The 22,139-nt window shown below is 35.8% G+C and overlaps 1 protein-coding gene across 18 annotated transcripts in view; it reads right to left on the reverse strand.

Moving 5' to 3' along the window:
- The window catches only part of CADPS2 (calcium dependent secretion activator 2), a 297,812-nt gene that overhangs the window by 107,538 nt on the left and 168,135 nt on the right, over window positions 1-22,139 (reverse strand). For all 18 annotated transcript variants that reach the window (XM_017818206.1, XM_017818200.1, XM_017818205.1 and 15 more), the window contains exon 10: window positions 4,474-4,540. In XM_017818206.1, coding sequence (XP_017673695.1) covers window positions 4,474-4,540 — 67 coding nt within the window. The remainder of the gene's footprint in view (window positions 1-4,473; window positions 4,541-22,139) is intronic.

Below are 22,139 nucleotides of genomic sequence, written 5' to 3' on the forward strand. Positions count from 1 at the left end.
AAAGACTGTAGGATACCTGGCCAACAGACTTGTTTTGAACTACAATATTATTTCTTAGATCTGTAAAATTTATGGATAGGCAAGGACTCATCTGAGAGATGATGGACCATCTTTATTTTGGCTGCTGATTGCTCAGCTAATTTTTATCTAGAATTACTTCTTAGGCTACAACTTCAGGAATGATCCTTTTTAAAGTAAAATTTGGACAGCTGCTTTCAGCTTCATTCATATATTTGCTGGTGCTGTACCTTTATTCTCTGTAAAAGATTGATGCTTTTTAAAAATAAGGATGGAATGTGTGATTATTATATGCATAATGCTCTAAAAATATTTCATTATTTTAATTATTGGGGCTTTTTTGAAACAGGACTATGCTGTGCTATATGTATTCAGTGCATGGTGACTGAATATCCCCTGCCACAGCCTGTACAAGCAAAAGGAACAGCTCTCTCCAAAAAATGGCCATCAGGCCTCAAGCACCAAACTGATGTCTCCAGAACCACAGCAGAAGTCTACAGGGTGGAGCAATTAAACGTAGGTATTTGAGTTTAATTAATATATTAGTTAAGCAAAGGCAGTTGTATAGGAGATAAGAATTTGAGAGACACTGTCAGGCGACTAAAACTGAGTGCCAGCTTTCCACATCAGATTTGGTACATTCGCTTAAGGAGGTTGTACCAAGACCAGACTAAATATACATAAACACAAAAAAACCAACCTAGCCCATCCAGAAAATCAGATTTTCAGGTTAGTAGGGTCTCTTACAAGCAGCCAGCCTATTCTTCAGCATGACAGGTACGGCAGAATTTCACCTCACTCTTTGTGCATTGAGCCCACAGTTTTGCTTTCATTCATAGTATATGTATTTTAGAAAATAAATATATTTTGGTTTAAAGATTTTAAATTATCCCTGGGCTGGCAGGGCAGGGCTTTGAAGCTAGGGTCTAGCCAGGAGTGGGGCAGCCAGGAGCACTGGGATAGCCTGCCCCAAACCCAGCACCAGGCACTGGGCATGGGCCAAGGCTGGACCTTGGATGTGGGGAGCTGGAGACCAGCCCTTCTGTGGCATCACTGGGGCTGGGGATGATGGCCCCGGGAGGCTAGAATGGGGTGCTGGATTGTGGACAGGGACAGTCAGGGCTGGTGGTCCCCTTGGGACCCTGACACAGGATTCATCCTCTATGCCACACCATCCACTCTAGGCCTGGCAGCAACATCACCTTGGTCACTGCTTGGTATTTCCCTGCTTATATTCCCAAGAACCACATTTGCCCTTATGCACAAGCATGGAGGGAGCTGTTGGTATGTCACACACCTCTAAATCCTTTGCAGTTAGCATCATATCTCATGAGAGGTTTCTCCTCTTTTCTTGTAAACCTACAGTTTTAATTTTTGATACCTGGCACTGCAGTAAAAAAAAAATTTCAATTATTCTACTTGGTTGAATTAAATAAACTGGCAAGCACCCACATCCATGTCTCACATTTTTATGCCAACAATTCCATATAATCACACTGTACAGGCAATGTGAGCCATCAAAAGGGAAGCTAGCAGACACTAATTGTGGAAATAGGATGCACATTTTTTTCATATTTCTTCAGCCACAATATGTTTCTGAAGATAAGCTTGTGGAACGTCTGGGCTATGTATCTTCATTTTTTAACCTTACATCTATAACAAGACAGACATTATAGTGCTGTTGATTTTACTTTTTCAAATGTATTTCAAGTGCATGCTCTTATTTTTAAAAGAACAATCAGTCACAATCAGTGACTTCATCTTTTTGTTGAAAATCAGAAATTTTAAAGTCTCTTCACCAAAGAAACAGATACAAAAACACCAGAAAACTTTGTCAGGGGAAAAGAAAGTCTCAACAAAATAAAGAAATACAGAACTTGACTCTTTTGTTTACACTTGCAATCTCTTAAACCCTTTTCCTTATGGTTATCAGTGGCTGCTATCACTTATTACAAAAAGAATCACCAGCACAATCTGAAATTACACACACTTTTTAACATATATCTATGACTGGGTTTAAGGGTACTATTAGTAGTTAATGGAGCTGTAATTAGCTTTGCCTTAGAATTCAGCAAATTAGCATAAATACTTCATAGAGTACTTTTGGTACTCGCAAGTCAGGACTATGTACGACACATTCTCAGATAAAAACAGAATTAAGCCATCTTCTTGAATGGTCATCTTGACAAAAGGCAATCCTCTTCCTACAACTGCATTTACCTGAATTTAATTATTTTCCAGATGTCCAAACACCTGACTACCAGCTGTTCCACCTATTTTGTAACAAAGTGGAAAAGCAACAACCTGTGCATGTATGACAGACAGGCACAGAAATGTGAACGTGACTTATGAGCAGTGTCACTAGCGGATGTCCCCATGGGGCACAAAGACCCTGTTTAATGTGCTGGGAGGAAGTGTTACTGCAAACCTGGAGGCTGACTCTGTGGTGTCTGCTACAGGGCTTCACTGGGCAGCCCACTCCAGGAGTTCAGCAGCAAGAATTAGCCTGCGTGGTTGGCATGTTTAGAAAAAAATTATCCATGAAACAAATGACTGACTTTTCAAACATTAGAACAAATGAAATTAAAATGACAGAAGTGAATCTGCATTCTGATTACTGGAGAAAGATATTATCAGACAGTAAATGAAGTAAAACACAGCAGGTCCAGCTGAGGCTTTTCACCAAACATGTTATATCCCTGCCTTTTTCTGGTTTTAAATGAATAACCTTTTAGAGAAATAACTGGATGGCAAAGGATAAAAAACAAATATAATGAAGAGGCTAACATTTTCAGATTCTGTAACCTTCCTGTAACACTGATCTGTTCTTTCAGAAACCACTAACAACTTCTAATATGTGCAGCAATAATGAAGGTGCACATTACTCACATCACACTCCTAAAAATCAACATTATTCTTCTAATGTCATAACCGAGTTAAATTTGCAAAGTCTGTGTAAATCATATCGATAGCATCTGCTTTAGAACTGAATTTCATGGCCTTCATATTTTGCTATGTAAGCTAAAAGTTAATCTATAAAGGAAGACTTGTCAATGTGTCAATAATATATCAATACAACAGACTAGTTCATTACTGAATGCTTATTTCACATGTATTGACTTCAGCTTATTGTCAGTGTATGTATCACAGCTGGACTACATAAATGAGCCAGAGCTGCCTGGACCGTAAATATTGATTTAACATGGTATTTTTTATATAGCTTTCTTGAATTGATAGCTGTTTTAAAATGAAATATATTACTAAATCCCATCACAGTTGGAAAATTCCTGTAATATTCTCCTCCAGTATTTCAATTTCAGCATAGAGAGCGGAAGATAGTTAAAATTAACTTGACTGGAATAAACTGGTCTCCCAGATGATGGTTCCATATCACACTCACATAAAGACTATGTATCTCTTAGGTGTACAATTTAAAAATCAGATGACACCTGTGTCTTAGAGGAAAAGAACAAGTTCTTTGTTTTTGTGAAAGGGGTGATAAGTAGGACGAGTGTTAAAGTAAAGCATGAAGGACAAGGCAACATGTAAACTTTCTTTTTTTTTTTTCTCTGCAACTTTAAATAATTTGCTCTTCACATCCGTGCCTTATATAGAGATCTTCCCAACACTGACAAATATTAATAGTCACAAAACGTCCTCCTCTCTTCACAAAGGATCTTGGTAAAATCAGAACCCAAATGACTTCTGTAAACTTTCCAACTTTTTTAACCTTATAAGCATTACTCACTGATTATCAATATGCAAGCCAATTCCCACTGAAGCCAGCAAAACCACCATATTGACATCAAGCTCAGCAAGAATAATATGCAAATACTCTTGGCTTTTAACTTTAATAAAGAACTTGTTCAGTAATTTTCTTTTACATCCTTACAATTTTCATAATTGAAGAGTAGGAGGAGACCAGGTGAGTGTGATTGACAGAGTGATAAAGGAATTAGGCTTTCTGCAAAGTAGTTTAAGAAGGTTTAGTTCTTAAAAAAAAGCCTCACTAACAGGCTTCAACCTTTGTATGACATTTATGGAGACTCAGATTTTAAGAGTTTTCTGTCAATAAAACAAAGGATGCAGAACAGTATTCCCTCTACTTAAATTAATTAAACAGTAAGTACAATCCTTTTTGTGAAATATGACTTTATTTTAACTGAAGTGCTGGTGGAAAGCTGTCAGCAGACTATTACAGTGTCACAGAAGTTTCCTTCAGAAGTTTCCAGGTTTCAGTTGAAACATTGCTCAGTGTAGGAACCTATTTATATATATGCAAAACTTGGTAATGCTTCAGTTTACTAGGTATGTAAATTACAAAAACTAACAAGAAGCTTGGAGTCGTACTGCATACATTGCCTGGAGATACTGATTTATGAATGGCTCCAAAAATCATACATAATTCATAGTCCAAGAATTCTTTTTATTGAAATTTCATGGTAGACTACTAACCTGAACAAGAACAAAGTAGCGTTTTTTCCACCGCTTCCAAACCTTCTGTCCTAGAGCATACAAATATCTGCAAAGGAAATAATAAAGGGAGTATTTTTCCATTAGTATGAAGCATGACATTACACAATACAAATACAAGCACAATACAAATTTGTGTATTAATTTGCTTTACCTACTGAGCTGCTTCTTCAGTGTTGTCACATTTAAGAAGTTATTTTTTTCTTCTATTTACTCATATCATAAAAATGCAAAGAGACATCCCTTTTCACTCAAAATAACACAAAAAGTAGAAACAAATGACCTCATATTTGGGAAGACTAACCACTTACATTTCACCAATTGTGTCCGAAAAATAGAAAAAACGGCTTAAAGTAGAACACTTTTGACTACACAGAAATACTGAATGTTAGAAAAGTTAAACTCCCCAACAGCTTTTATCCTGTTTGGTTTCTACAGATTTGCTAGTGTTCATTTAGTCTGTGAGAAGTCAGTTTGGTAAAATGCTCACATAACACAATGTCAGTAGACACACAAGATTAAATTTTTTTCCCAGAGTAAACTAGAATCTAATTTCCTAAACAGAAGCACTTCACTACAAAGACTCTTAGATTACAACAACTCCTTGTCACCTTGGCAATTTCCAGGCTTTGAATCAGATCATGTAATGAGAAGTATCAACCAGTGAGATGAGAAAACCACAGATGCTGATACTCTGTGGTGGTAGAGGGAGCACACTCATTACCCAAGAAATTGCAGCAAGTTTTCTGGCATTATGGTGACTTTTTTTTCTGTCACTGTGATCATGTTGCACTGTTGTTAACAAAGACAGCGAGAAAAAAAGGATGAGCTGTGGGATTGTAAGCAAGAGCCTATGAGTGGTAAGGATCTGATGCTTAAGACCTGTCAAGAGAGCAAAATACTACCCAAGAGCTGTCCCTTCTGGCTGGCCAGATTCTGTCAAGGGCATCTCATATGAGGTTGGTCAAAGGCAGAACAATAACCGTTCAGACCAATGAATTCTGGCTTAACAGGGCACTCTCCAGGGCATGCTGGTACATATATTATGAAGAAATAATAACTGGGATGGGAATGGTTGGTTGGATGATTGATAGATGAACAGGAGCCTCTCTGGTAAGAGGATACGGTCTTCTGCTTTCTGATCACGTATGTGGCTTTGCTGCCCGATAAGTTTGTAACTCAGTTAAAAAACAGAGCAATGAACCAACATCTTACCTGAAATGGGCAAACAAAATAGGGGCAAAACCTTTTTACAACTGTCCTAGGCGTAAACTCAAGCACATTCTTTCCCACATTAGTCATCACAAAGGACAAATTCGTGTCCAAAATGAATGTTCAGCATAATGCTTATTAACCACGATGGTTTGTCAGATTAAGTTGCTATTACAACACCAATGTTTGCCCTTCTTCAGCTTCTCTTACACTTGTTTTGAAGCTCTGACTCACTTGGTTACTCTGCTTTTTATTTGTATGAGGGAGAAAAAATTGGCTTTGTGTACACAATTACCAGGCTTCATGTTCTCACAGGAAAATGTCAGAAAATGAGCAACCCAAACTTAGAAACACCAAGTTAATTATTTTTCAGAATTAATGGTGTTCATGTTTTCTTTTTTCTTAATTTCCTTTTCAATTTAATTCTATTCTGAGACTGGTACAGAAAGGTGCTTTTAAAAAAAGAGGTCTTAAAAGAACATTTGCCACAGGGAAAAGTGGGCTGCTTTTTAAATTACTTTTCATGTAAGATATACCACGTACAGGCAGAACTAACACAAGATACAGCAAATTCAAAAATAAAAAATAAGAAAGCATACAAAAAGAAAATAAATAGCAATGTGCACTTTTATTCCGCCTACAAATTACTTCCAACTAAGGTGTTAAATAAGAGTCTCCTTGGGAAACAAAAGAGTGGAACATTAACTATCTCACTTTAAAATCTTCGGGTCTTACATAAGAGTAGGTAACAAAGGAAAATAGCATTCATGACACAAAGCTGGATTTAGTATAGAAATGCAAAGCTTTATGTTATCTGGTTTTACAAATCACTATAAACACACAGTTATAATCTTATGTTATTAATCCCTCTTCCAGTGCCATCTCTAATGGTGACAGCTTTTTTTTAATGTGGAAAGTTTCAGCCATTTACAGGGGGTATCTCCTGTGCTTATCTTAAGTGTGCATGCTCCTGAAAGATAAAGAGATTAATTCTTACTCAAGAGTCTAACATTTACATCTGGAAGGACCCAAATATTCTAGACTTCTAGAATCTTCTTTGAACTTCTTTTTCTGTAGAAACTGCAGCTGATGTCTAGAACAGAAAAAAATCTCCAATAGCCAGTTTGCAGAATTAAATGAGACTTGGGTTTCTCAGCTGGAGCAGAAATTACTAGGTTAACAGACTCAGAAGTCAGCTAAATCCTAGAGCTAAGCTGAGGAATGTTTTATTTTTAAGATGGGGAATTGCACCATTTTTCATGGGTCTCAGTTGAAGAATGTTTTGTTTTTAAGATGGGGAATTGCATTATTTTTCACGAGTCTCAGGTAAATGTCAGTACCACAAACCAGAACAGACCCTCACAGTCATGAACTCACACAACTGCAGCCTGCTATTTCTCTACCCATACGTGTAGCTGTATTCACCCATCAGTTCCACTCACTCTCTCCATCCAAAAAAAATGTGCACAAGATGCACAGCGTCAATTGTTCAGTCTATTTTAAGCAGGAACAAGAAACACAGAACAGCCATTCATTCAAATACTTTACCTTTCTTCAGGTAAAATATTATGTTCAATACAAAGAAGAAACTGATATTCAGAAGAAGCCAATTCCATATTTCTAAACATTAACCACACCATTTGCTTCAATTTTTCTCACTCTAATTTGGGTTCCAAAGTTGGGATCATCTAAAATAATTCTTGAGTTATTACAATTCAGCCATGCACAAGGAAGGAAGACACTGAAATACTTCCCCTATATCTGAACACAACAATAGTAATTGCTGAGATTTATTTTGACTTTTCTGTAAGATCATGTTTTGAGAATGTTTAATAAATAGACTGACAAGAAGCTCGGAAAGATTGGGATTTTGATGTACTTTGAAACATATTCAGATGACAGACTTTTATTCTGTAAAAATATATTAATATAATAAATGATATATATACACATAATTTCTGTGCCTGTACATATGCACATTAGAAAGAATATTTATAGTTTGTATGTACATTTGTGGTTGCCTTCTTCAGTGTTTTGATATTACTCACATAATTTCCAGTAACTTAAGACTAATACACCTGTTTTTATACAGCACATAGAAAAAAGGACCTTGATCAAACATTTTGAGTATTTAAGTGTGACCCCAGTGTGAAGATTTTCTAGCAGTTTTGTAGTAATGTGAAAATGCAACCAAATGTACAAACTCTGCAATCACTTTTTTTAGACTTTTTATCTTATAAACAGTTCTGCAATCTTCTTTTCTTCAACATTGTTTAATACTGCTTTTTTTCTCTTCATTCACTCCCAAATAAAAACCTAAAAATTTGATTTCTATGAAGCCACAGATTTACATGATTATACTTCACAATGCTTATAATATGGTACCAAAAAAACCCATTTAATACTTAAAGTTAATTTTCCTGGAAAACAAGTAAAAATACAAGAAATTACTTTTCCACTACAAAACACAGAAAGACCTGGATAAAAACATTTTATACATCATCTCATCTCAGTCAATACAATTTTCTTCTCCAGAAATGGAACAAACAAAATGAACATCCATTTTCTTTAAAAAGTCTGGGCATCCCTATATTGTAAATACATAAATGTTGAATAGCTTTCAAAGTATATTTCCTTTTGCTACCAAAACACAAAACCACACTGCTAAATATTATAGTTTAGTTTCAATTATGTGATGGCATACATAGGAAAGATGATGGCAGGTTATTTGCTCTAAGTCCTCACCTCAGTGGAAGACTGCAGGGTTTTACTTTTTGATGAAAAAAATAAGCACTAATGAATAGCTGAAAAACATAATTTTGTGTGGAATACTGGAGCTATTCACTGATGGAGAAATGAGAATGGACTTATTACTTCTACAGAGATCATTTTTAGACCAGCCTTTTTATTCTAAGGAATGAAGCAATCTATCTACATCTTGAATGATAAATTCTCTACTTGTAAAAGGCTTCATTTATCACAAACAATGAAAAAAATATAGAAAGAAAAATCAATACATGTAGCAGTTTAGTCCAGCAAAGGCCTTTCTTAAAGAGAAACCTCAGTCAAGGTTGAAAGAGCAATTAATGCAGTCTCAAAAATCTGGGCCACTCTGATAGAGTTCGGTTAACATGTGGCAGAAGTAATCATCCACTTGTGAAAATGATTTTCAGTTCATTCTCAAACACCTTTCAGACACTCATGATCCCATTTAACTGACAACAATACAGGCTATCCGTGGGCATCATTGCATTCGCTGAGAGAGCCAATGGAGACCAAATGCCCACAGGCACTTTCAGTCATCCCTGTGCCTTGCATAAAAGGAATCTTCCCAGCACTGCATTCCTTCTTTTATTTAACCCCGAAAGATTAAGAAATTTTTTTGTCTTCAGTTGAGGATGAGAGAGAAAACTGATTCAAGACAACAATATGACCTAGGTCATAAGAAACCTAGCTGTAAACATTCTCAGATTCATTTTAGTACTTTCTGTGCTCTTGAGAAAGAGAACTAAATAAGCCTTCAACAGATGGAATGAAAAAAAATCAGCCTAAACTACTGTAATTATGCCTGCTAAGGATAAAGAAATGTTGAAGAATGTCAAGTAATACAAACATCACAGCCACAGAAAACAGTTCCATTTATTCCAATTAGCAAGATACTCATAATATGAACAGGACAATGTGTGGCTTTTTTCCTGATAAACAACTTTTCACTTACAGTATAAATGGTTATTGGTATGCTGGCAGATCAGATATCCCTAGATTCTTTAACAGTGATATTTTACTAAACTCCAGAGTGCTTCAACATTCGTGAATATGCATGCTAGTACTTATGGAACCTGTGAAGTAACTACAATGGCAACTTGAGAATTATTAATCCAATTTATGTCATATCATGAAACCTATTTGGTATGTAAAGTGTAACTGTTATGGAAGACAGAAGAACATCCTTTAGCCTCAAGAGAATTCCAGCAACAAAATAACTAAATCCTTTAGATGCAACATAAATGTAGAAAGCACTCTAATTCTAATGTAATCTAACTGCAATGTAAATAGGTAATGCAGCACAACAGCAAAACAGCTGGTGCTGAGGAGCAGACATCCACACTCTGCTTTTTGATGGAGCTTACTTTGGACTAGCTCTAGTCTCAATCCATGGACAAAATAGCTACCAGCGGTTTGCAGCATATATGGGTACACTCCTGGAGCTCAACTCTTGGTTAAATTTAATCGAAAAAGATAATAAGCTGTGAACAGAAAAGCACAGTAAGCAGGAACAACTAAGAGATTGGTTTTCAAAGTGAAAATCTGAATTTAAATGCTAATGTTGGTTTAGTATAAAAAGTTTCAATGACATTGCTCTCCCGTAACTGTTCACTTTAGCGGTGGAAACTATTATTTACATTGACAGACCTTAAATAACTCAGAACCATCTGAGCACCCAGAGGTAGTCAAGTATCCAGCCTACACATCTGCATGTCACTGGAAGCACATGACACTGCAATTACATAGAAAAACAAGGAAAAACTGATGACCATTTTTCTGGTCAGGGAGTGATATCATTTGTGATCTAGAAAGTCTAAATGAAGGACCTGTTAGTATGAAAGATTTACTTTTGTTTCTAGGTCATACACATCCACTCACGGAAACAATAAAAAGGTGTTGAAAACTTCGGTGGCGGAGGCCAGTAAAAGCATGGACTCTTTTAGGAATGATAATTAGTTTTGGTTATCTCTGGGTGGTTACATATTTCACGTATTTCTTTTCACTGGTATTTTTGAATTGATATAATTTTAATTTCCTAAAGAATACAGACCTCAGCAAAGCTAATTTTTTTGTAATAAAATATTTAAGAAGAACAAGATGCATACACTTTTTATCCTGAAGACTGTAAATTCTAAGTATTTTCATAACATTTGTTGTCATCATTGTGAATAGGTATTTTGAAGTACTTATGAAGTAGCCTAAAGGGTCTGATCTAGCAAAGGCATGAGAAGGTATGTTACACCTGGTATCCTGATTTGTGATTTGAAAAGAAGCACAAAAATTATGACATTGAATCAGTCTAGCACCTTTCTTTAATTTGTGCACACAGAATATGTTTATTCAGAATGTTATGGTGTTTTAAAACTAATTTTTAAAATCCTTGACAATGAGATTTTTTAAAAAATCCCTAAAAGAATTCAATTAAAACCACCATTTAAAAACATCACCAAAGATTTGAAACAAATCAGTTTACCAAGTTGTCACTTACATAGGTTTGTTCCCTTAATAGGAACATTTTGTGACACTTGAGGAGTGCTTTATAAACCAAGCAATTACTCCTCGCAACATGTCCAGTGCAGGAGGTTAGCAATACCACATTAACTTCTGTGGGAGAGAAACCAAAGCGGAAAAGAGCAAGATTGTTCAGAACTTGAGGTCCTTGTGCACCAGAAAAAAACATCCAGGAAAGTCTCACAACAGCCCTTATCTTCCAGACATTGGAAAACGCATTTCAGAAGCCTGTAAAATTGATCAGTCTTTTAACTCCGTGTGTCAAAACATGCAACTCATTTATGAATTTTAAAAAAGTGAAATATTTCAAAGGGAACCAGCAAATTAAACATGTTTGTCTTTGCAATCCACTATGCCACTTTCAGTGAATATGTTTCCCCTGCACCTTGCATGGATCCAGCGTGCTTAGGGTATATTTCATTTTCAGAACTTTGCAGATTAACCTTTGGAAGCACCCTTCTGTTTCCATGGGCTCTACCAGATCCTGGCAGTGCAAAGACTCCAAATTTACCCATTGTAATTAGTTGCCTGAAAAGACATACATGAAGGAGGCTTTCAGTACCTAGGCATCACGAAAAGTTGATAATGTGACATTCATGGAAAATGTTTGCCATCTGACAGAAGTATTCATTCTAAAGCACAATTCAGAATAGTAAATCTTAGTTTGTTCTTTTCAGCCAATGCTATGAGGTAAAACTTCTGTGAATCCAATGACAATGCAGTTGATAACGAACAGAGACTACACTGATTGTAAAGATTTCAAAATGTTTGGCACACTGGGCAGAAAACAATTCTTTTTAGTTATGCTACTATAGAGCCATCCAGACTGAAAAGTGCTAGAACAAAAGTGGGGAAAATGCAGTTACCTTCCTGGAATTCATATACAATCTCCCCATGTTGCAGAAATAAAAAGCTTTTTATTGGGAACTCTGTTATTTTCTTCCGGATTAAAATTTTGACACTTCATGCACTGAAAAACTAAGAATACCTCTTCTCTTTCCATCTAACATACAAAAGCAGAAAAACATAATGCTGCCTGCATATCAGTGGTGTAGACTGTCTCCATCATATCTCTAGCACCTTTAAGGAATGTAGGAACAGTGCCAGACATTAATTTCCGCTCTCACACAGCAATGCAACTGTTATAGCTTGTTTCCATGAATGCAAATTAGGTAAATTTCATTGTGCATTTTAGGCATTGTGCATTGTGCATTCCTGGACAGACTGTAGAAAAAAATATTTAATTGCATTGAATGTTCGTATATGCAGTCATAATCTGCTCAGAAAGTCCTTGGTCTGCAGATGAGCGGAGTCTGGAAGAGTACTGAGACTACTCTTATAAACTTTCCCAGTCATTTGCTGTTGGCCACAGTGGGAGATGTGATATTGGGTTATATGAATATTTGGTCCAAAACAGCAAGGCTAATCTTATATTCTGATAGAGTCGTTCTGCCTCAGGAAACTGAATGGTGCAGAACAACTGTAAGTGATCCTTTCATCAAAAGTTGGAGTAAAAAAAATACTTTTATACTCCTGGCTATCTTTTGATGACAATACAAAGGTAAAAACAAGGAAGAAAGCTTTCATGATGTGACCCAGCCAATCAGTTCTCTGAAAATATCCATTTTTAAGAAGCTTTTTATACAGAACACATGTAGAATTTTAAAGATGCCAAAGAAACAAAAAGTCTTCTGACTCCATGTCACTTTGTCTCTTTCGAAGAAACTTCTCTCCAAAACAATGTGGAAGTGGCCACCCAAAAGCCAGGCCTGTACCTTGTTCTCATCAGGGTGTGGAGGGAAGTATGCAGTTATACACCCCCAGAAATTTCTCATATACTCATGTTATTACTGTCTCTAGGAGTTTCTTTATGTAAAAATGGTGTCTCTGTGTTTATAACTTTTTAATGGATTTTTGTTTCAATTAATTTCCATAATGTTTTTCTCAAACATTTTAAACTTTCAAAATCTACACCCAGTAGCACAGTTCCACACCTCAACTACCTGTGCCTGGAAGCAGCTTTTTTGGCTAACTCTGAAACTGGCACCCATTGGTAATATTTAGCAATTGTCTTTTGGCATTGGAAGAGACAGCTTCCAGTGTACAGTAATTTGAATTAGAACCATTAATGTGATTGGATGCTTATCCTTGGAAATGCCACATAGAAGCAAACAATGTAAAAGTGAATTCCACAGGACTTACTCTAGAAAACAACAGAAATGCATCACTGGAAAATATATTCCCTTTGAGAAAGTTATTTAAGTATTCCTTCATGGAATTCAGGATTTTTAAAATGGATTAATAGAATTAGGAAAAAAAAAAATTCCTAATATGGTTTTGTTTTGGGTAGTGGTTAGGGAAAAAAAAGTGCTATGCAAGAAAAATATAAGCTTATAACAGCAGCACAGATTTGCAAGAAGTTCTTTATCGTATTAAATACGCAGAAAGTAAAACGTTCAAGTGCTCTGTCCCTCCACTGGAGTTATTAAACTGTAGCTGATTTGCGGTTGGAGCTGTAGGAGGACTTCAGGAATACAGAATTTACCACCTGTGAGGGAACATCAGAGCCATCTCCTGGGATCAGTCCATTGCTGCTGCACAGGATTGCTCTGACAAGTAACTGTCTACCTAAAATAGCAATACTACAGTGATATTCAACTCTAAAACTGCTGTTACATAAAAATTAAAAAAATGAAATTCATAAAATCTAAGAGAAAATAGAAGTGAGATTAATTTAGCTTCTGGAATATAATCACATTGCCATCTTCTCCCTTAATTTAACCATGCTGCCCTCCTGTGGATGTCAGGATATGTATAATGCCATGGCCCAGACTAAGAAAATCTAGCTCAAATTGATCCCTGCTACCTGCTTGTGACAGATTTGAAGAGGAAAGAAAATGCCACTGTGTAATCACAAAAAGTGGTTAAGTTAAACTTCAGGGCAAGGATTGTAAAACCTGTATTTCAAATAATTTTAAAATGAGTATTTTAAACAAGTAGAATGTGATATTATTCCACAAATCATGTCTCTGTGGGAGCATACATATTAATAATACATTTATTCTCAAATTAAGGGGAGCAGATTGATTGCATAATGATGAATTACTTTATCTGTTGAAGTGCCAACACAGTTGAACACATATATTAGAAAGATTATCCAACAACTCAAAAAGCATAGAAATTATTCACAAAACTATCAGTATTTGGTAAACCAAAAAAGTGCTATTAGTTAAATTGTAATCTTTTTTTGCCTGGTATAGAGATACCAAATACATCTTGAGAAATTAGTGAGTCACAAATATGTTACATTTTTAAAGAAAAATATAAAAAATGGTGTGGCATAGAAGAATCTAAAATTAAGGAGAGGTCTATAAGCAATTATTCAAAGAAGTTATCTCACACAGAAAAAAAATATTTTTGATAATTACATTTCCATAAAGTCTCTGTTTTCATAAGCTCTGTTACTAATTAACTGGAAATTAATATTACGAACTAAAATGTTTATATAACTTGAGCTCCTCTATACTCAGAGTTGTCAGATTCCTCTACAGAACAGATCCCAAAACCACTAGAGTACAACAGCTGCAGTGACACAGCACTGCTGGTTTTCTTCCAGACTAAATTTGTAAATGCTGACAAATTATGCTTAAAGTCATCATGATAAACAATGTTTTAAAATAGACTTTTCTTTCTGAAGAAAGACTAAAGTTTTAAAAACTACAAAAGGTAGTGTTATTTTCTGATGCTAAAATATATTGTTGGGAAATAAACACTTTTTCTTTACAATCTTTTTTGTCTTTAACTCAGTAACAAAATGGAAAGTGAAATGCTAAATTTTAAATCAAGCCACTCTGTCAAAATATTTTATATATTGTTGAAAAGACTTTGAAATAAATAAAAAGTCTCAGAATTGTTAAAAAATCATAAGAAAATCTTTTGGACAAGAAAGACAAGACATTTAGTATAGTCACATGCCATTTTGTGCCAATTAGTGAAGTTGGTAACATGGCATATCAATAAAAACCCAATTGACCTAAGTAGCAGGACTAATTAAATGAAGTAAGGTAATTAAAAGCTTCTCAATATATAATAAAAATTACGGCTGAAAGTGTTCCATAATGTTGTCTTTTTATCTGCTTTTCTGCTGAGTTTTAATCAGTGTATCTATATGCATAAAAGATAGTGTCCAGATGTTAATGTGTTGGTGGCAGGAATCAGGTGTTCAATTAAAATGTATTGAGTGTGCAAGAAAAAACCTCAAACCTTCCATTAAGGAGAATACATACAGCTCAATTAAAAATGAATGTAGCATTTGTGATTAAGTTGAACACTCGTATTCTATAATGGCAATAAAATTTTACATGATATGATTACTTTATTAACTTAAACATACAATTCTAATCTAAGGATAGCTATTTCCTGTTTACAAATGGATCCATTGCTTCTCAACACACAAAATAATGGTAAAGCTGCATTTACACAAATTGTTGGTTCCTCTCCTCTGATTCTTCTTCATTTTCACAAACAGTGAATGAAAAAAAGCAACTGCAACATCTGTAACGTTTTTAGAGATCATAGCCTAGCATGTGTTTTCAGCTACTGGCATTATTTTTAATATTTAATATCAGTCCCAGTTGTGTTGCTTGCATAACACCTCCAATTTAATTTGAAAGCATTCATTACTCAGAATGTGTTTCTAAATGGCTTGACTGAAAGATCTGTAAAATGACATCCTCTGCCCATGTCATGTGGTATTGGTTCCTGGCCTATTGCTCTTAATCTAAAAGGAATCATTCCGTAGTCTAAGTATTCAGATCGTTGCTTCAGATCTTAGCTTGCCCTTCAAAGCCAAGATTTACAACCAGATGAAAAAGGCTAAAAAGCTACAAACATTCAGTTTTAGAAAAGAGGCTGGCCATCGGCTGGCCAACCATGAGGGGAGCACATCCGCAGGCAGACTTCTCCCCATCAGCACTACTACAAACTGAGCCAAGTTTCTTATTCTCTTCTACTTGGTCTATATGATATGGTGCATTCCACTTAAGACTGAACTTCAAATGATCTCAAAATTGAAATCAGCAGTTAAAAACAGAACTGCAGGAACACATAATAAAAATAGTAACTTCTAAGCCACTGATTTACTGAGCAAGGGTAACTAGTTGTGTACTGTTGTGTACATTTCTCTCACCAGAACCACACCAATTTTCATCTTTGGAACAAACTGAAGAAAAGCAGATGGCAGTTTTGGGTTGGGAATCTTATAACATTATGTGGTAAGGAAGGGGAAGCTGGTCTGATCCTGATGGAGACAGTGGTAGAACTCAAATCTACACCTACCAGAACACTTTTCCTGCCAATCTGTCCTCAGTTCACTCCATACAGGCAGCAGCATGAAAGATAATCCTAGAGGTCTCTTCTGTCTGTTGGTCCAAAGACAAACCATGTACAGCATTTAACATACATGCATTTTTTGTGAGACCCCACCTGGAATACAGTGTCCAGCTCTGGGGTCGCCAACATAAGGACATAGACCTGCTGGAGTGAATACAGAGGAGTGCCACAAAGATGCTCAGAGGTCTGGAGCAGCTCTCCTATGAAGACAGGCTGAGAGAGTTGGGGTTGTTCAGCTTGGATAAGAGAAGGTGTTGAGGAGACCTTAGAGCAGCCTTCCAGAACCTAAAGGAAACCTAAAAGAGAGCTGGAGAGGGAGATTTTACAAGGGTATACAGTGATAGGACAAGAGGCAATGGCTTTAAGCTAAAGGACAGCAGGTTTAGATTAGACATTAGGAAGAAATTCTTCACTGTGAGGGTGGTGAGACACTGGAACAGGTTGCCCAGAGAAGCTATGGATGTCCTATTTGCAGTGTACAAGGCCAGGTTGACTGGGGTTTTGAGCAACCTGGTCTGGTGAAAGGTGTCCCTGTCAGGGTCCTTTGCAACTCAAACCATTCTATCATTCTATGATTCACTTACCTGCTCTCTTTTATCCTTTACACATAAAGTGAAAAAAACCCAAACCTCACACGTTATGAAAAGACAAAGCAATACTACATCGCTGAACAGACACAAATTTAATTTAGAAGGGGATTAAATTAAAACAGGTTTGTGACAGTAAGCACGCAGAAAAGACTATTTGCAGTGCAGGGTGAACTCTTCTTTACAGGTTTTATTTAAAGAAAAAGACAGAGTGAGCCAACTCCGTATGAAAGCATCACTAGACTGATGACTTTGTAGAAACTGCCAGCCTGCCAAAGTGATGCCTATTTAAGAATGTGAGAGGTACTCAAGGACCCTGACAAGACAGTACAGTATTGGACTGCTAACACAATTGTGTTGACATTTAACAGGACATGGACTATTCAAAGGGAGATGACTGTGACAAATATACTATTTGAGCAAAGCAAGAGTAGTGCAGGGCCATGAGGACTCTCCTATTATGTTGAAATAAATGCAATACTGCAATAATTGAAATTATTTTACTGTGGAGTAAAAAACCCAAAACCACTTAATTGAATTTATAAGAAATTCGCTCTGCTTTTACATCCAATTTTGTGTTAGAACTATTTTTGCCCATACAGAATAGCATATTATGAGTTGAAATCCATCCTCAGACCCAGGGACATATAGGGAGAATTCGACTGGTTACATACTATCAGTATTTAAAATTAATTTTTCTGTCATACCTTTGATTTTGCAACTGTTTATAATCCAAAAGACAAAGATTAGGTGAATTTTACCTTCCTACAAGTAACAGATGGATAGGGCAAGGGACAGAAGGACATAACAGGTAGGTGGCATGCCCCCATCCTTGCAGCTAATAGTACTGGCACTCTCTGTATAGAAATAATGCCAGGCCCATGACAGTCCATATGCAATGTCAATGTACATCAGGTGAAAATAACTCTCTCTTAAATTCACAGATTAGTGTATGGTATCAAGAAACAAGTCAGATCACCTGACAAAAGGCTACTAAGTAAACTGCATCTTTCACCCACATGAGATGCGTGCTATGCTCATTTATAGCACATATATAGAGTAAAGCAATATAAAAAACATCTAAACCAATTATTTCAATGATGTTCCATCCTGCATTCTGGGAAAATAAAAATATTGCTTAGGTGACTATGTACAGTAATAATGTTATTAGGAATATCACAATCAGTTACATCTCCATTACTACCGAATCATGCATGTAAGGGAAGTTTCTAGACAACTTTCAAAAGGAACTTAGATGGCAAAAAGTTAAAAAATTTGATATGAAATAAATAAAAATATAGTACAAAATAAACAAATATAGTCTAAAATATAAAATACTTGCATGCAATTTCATTCCAGTGATGCTGTCAGTATATTTGGGTGTATTTACAGAGTAGCAAATTTAAGCAAAACAAAAATTCAGATTTTGTTATGAATGATACTTTGGCAAAGCTATGGGAACAATGTAACAATAACATAAAGAAATTTATGCAGAAAAAGCCAACTTGAAATTTCCAGTGACCAGACTCCCCTCGATTATGCTGTAGAGTTACTGGGAAGTTCCCAATACTTTGAACTTATTATTGCAAATTTCAGAACACTTCTGATGTGATAAATTTATTCATCATTTATTGTATTAATAAGCAGCTTACTCTATACTTTCATTTTAGTAAGGCAAATGATGCATAGGAAAAAAAAATGACCTGCCTATATTTCACTTCATGTACATGAAACTACTCTGATCATGATCTTTCCTGTGAGGACCTAGTAAGGCACACATTTTGCTACAGCCTGACAACATTTATTTTTTTAATACTATCTTCAATCCACATATGACTGACTGGTCAGCCCACTTATTCTTCTTACTTGATAGGAAGAACACTTACATGCAAAGAAAACTTAAACCAAAGTTATTAGTTACTGTTTTAGAAGAAAAATCAGTTGCAAATCACAGTATTTTCTCAATTCCTCCTGTACAATTTCATGAACTTAAGGCCTATTTTCAGTAAAATGTTAGTACATCATTTCGCCACCATCTAAGTTACCACCAGCTTTGTTATTTTAATTAGAATATAGAAAAAAATCTTTTTTTCACATGAATAGCTCTCTGAAGTTTTGATTTGAGTCTTTCCAATAACAGGTAAGACTCGGTTTAGATTGTACTCTTTCTATTTTTAAAAAAGCCAATAAAGCCAATATTTACAAGCACAATTGTAAGATTTCACACAAAAACATGTATTTCATCTATTTTCAGGATTGAACCCTTACCTGAACCCTTGACATGGGCATCAAAGGAAGCTGTTGCCAGTTTTGCCCAACTACTTTCAGGTACTTTAAAGAAGTACCTAAAGAAAAAAAGGGTTTATCTACATTGGTAACTTAGTCTGAGTAAGGAGTGTGCTTTTGAAGAAAATCTCTTCATTGTCCCCCAGTCGCAGCACTTGGTTCACACTGCAGAATTGAATCAGAGCACGTGAATCAGATTCCTCTTGCATTAAATGAAATCAGGTACTGTGCTCAGCTAGTGCACCCCACATATTCCAGCCACTAAAGGGCTGGAAGTCTAGGATAAGACCTGACAGAGACTGAACTAAATCCCCAGAAAAGCATCTAAGGTCCTCCACAATCACTGAGCCACTTTATAGATCTGTCTGGGCACACTTCACACTTGGTTCCCTTTGTAGTCAAGGAGACACATGCCACACACAGTTCAGGTTTTCCAGACTACCATCTCTTTGTATTGGGTAGCATAATTTTGGTAGCCATCAGTGGCTAAAAATCCTTCATAAGTACCTTAGACAAGTCCAGGTTACTGCACTTTGAACCATTCATACTTCAATTCTTCTTTCTCCATGATAGGGTTATCACATGCAATCTACCATCTTGGTAGAGGGCTTAATTTTATCCTACTGCTGCATCAAGTGCCTGCTGCTAGAAGGTACTCAGTTGACCAGGCTCTCTCTCTCAGTGATACGGCATTCAAATTTGCTCAAGTGATATAGCCAAGAATTAGGTATCAGCCACATAAACTATGCTGACAAGTCCTCAGTGATGCTGCAGTACAACTCATAACCATCTTGATGGCCTGAAAGTAATCTGTTCTCTAACATGATGCACTGAGAATTGTTGCCAAGGGTTTTTTTCACTTCTTTTTTATCTCATACGTGCATACAAAGACCAGGAAGTTGAGATGGAGAGAGTTTTAAAGTTGAGAATTGCAGACAAAAATTTGATAGTATAGATCAGAAAAGTCTACCTAGCCATTCCATGGGTCACTGAGATGCTTGGTCATTTGTTCTCAGATATTACATGATAAGAACAAATTAACTGGCGTTTACGCATGAATGCAAGGCACCATTAAGTTAAACCATAAGAAATAATCCATGCCGAAAGAATAAGAGTTTAGGATGCAGTGAGACTGTGATAGAACTGCATTAAAGAAAGCTGAAAAGAGAACAAGGTACAAAATCCAGTATACAGGAAACAGACAGGTACCAATATGAGCAAGGCACTCCAACCGATTATTTTGTGAGGCTCAATAAGGATTTTAGCAAAGATGAATTAAAGAAGGATCTGACACACATGCAGTACTGATTATGGGCATTCTCTATATCTAATCAATTATGCATACTCAATCCTAGTGAAGGCAAGAAAATACTGAACAAGTGTTGTAAAGTTATGATCTAAAGACATTACATACACAACTGAACCTGCATAATTTTGCTCATCACAGAGCTGAAGGAAACCCATCTTAACACTTCAGAAGCATGTAGCTTTAAAGTGAAATATAAGAAAAAGGAACACCCTATATAAACACTTTTAATGATCTTTCTAATGTGAGAGTAGAATCACAATTTAAATAAAAATTACATATTAATGAGAACAGATTCTTAAACCTATTCTCAATTTCTTAAATTCGTGTTTCAAAAAGTTATGAGAAAAAACAAAGCAAACTTTTTTATAAGAAAAATATTTTAAGTTTTACTATCAGCCTTGACTAACCCATGGATCTTTTTCACATGAAGTCTGTTGTGGTTAAGCTAAGTGAGTTTGGATCTAAATTTATATCTCAGCTTTTACAAATATTTCAGATTAATTACTATGGAATGAATTAAGAATGACACCTTAATTAGTAATGCTTCTCTTGGCAATTAGGATTCTCTTGGCTTCTCTTAGCAATTAAAGTGGCAGTGGCATATCATTAAAGTCTTCAAAGATTCCCTGTGCCTCCTCAGAAGCAATTACTGTGGGAAGCACTGAAAATCAGGCTCATAGCTATAATCTGTTCTCTAAGGATGTAGCAGCAGGATAAACGCTTTTGCTTCTTCCATAGTAATTTTGCATTAACCCATCATCATTATCCGATCAATCATTAATGTAATTTTAATGTGTCATTTTTCATGAAGTTCAATTTAATTTTGAAAAAGTAACTGATTATACTCAATTGATTTTGCAAAAGTGTACAATAGCGAAATCATTTAAATGAAGACAGTTAACACATTAGCACTTTTCTTCATGGCAAAATGCTAGGATTCTTTTAGCATAGTGAAATATTAGCACTTAGCACAAATTAAACTAGGATAACAGAAAATACTGTTATGAGACGCCTTGGAATAATAGTTGCAAGGCATGCATACATCACTAAAAGTGCTGCTTATAATGTACGTAGGAAATTTTGACCTTAGTGCATGCACCCTTATGAATGTAAAAATGAGGACAGGTTTACCTGAATTTATCAAGATAAAGTAATTACAGCTACATGAATGACACTTTCAACCCTCTGACTAAATAAACAAAAAATGTACACCATTGCTATTGGATCAAAATTTAAAATTTTTTATTAATTATGGGCCAAAATTTGACCAATATTTCTGCTGAAATATAAATCCATTGTTTTAATTTTCAAATGTTCTGACTTCAGAGTTTCTCAGTAGTTTAATTCCACATGTCTGAAGTTCTTGAAATGCTTGAGCTTACTCTGTGCTGGGATTCATGAGTCCTGTCTTGCAGAAAGAGATACTCACAGGCTTGTCTTCAGTGTCTTGGATCTTCAGAGTCAGCAACTGTTTGAGATTTACTGTTGAAAAGAAAGATATTCTCCTCTTCCTAAGTTTTATTAAAAAGCTCTCATGGTTTCAAAGAAATCATGTTAACTTCATGCAGTAAAGTTACAGATCAGCA

Source organism: Lepidothrix coronata, unplaced genomic scaffold, assembly GCF_001604755.1.
Source record: "Lepidothrix coronata isolate B3197 unplaced genomic scaffold, Lepidothrix_coronata-1.0 Scaffold66, whole genome shotgun sequence".
Taxonomy (NCBI): Eukaryota; Metazoa; Chordata; class Aves; order Passeriformes; family Pipridae; genus Lepidothrix; species Lepidothrix coronata.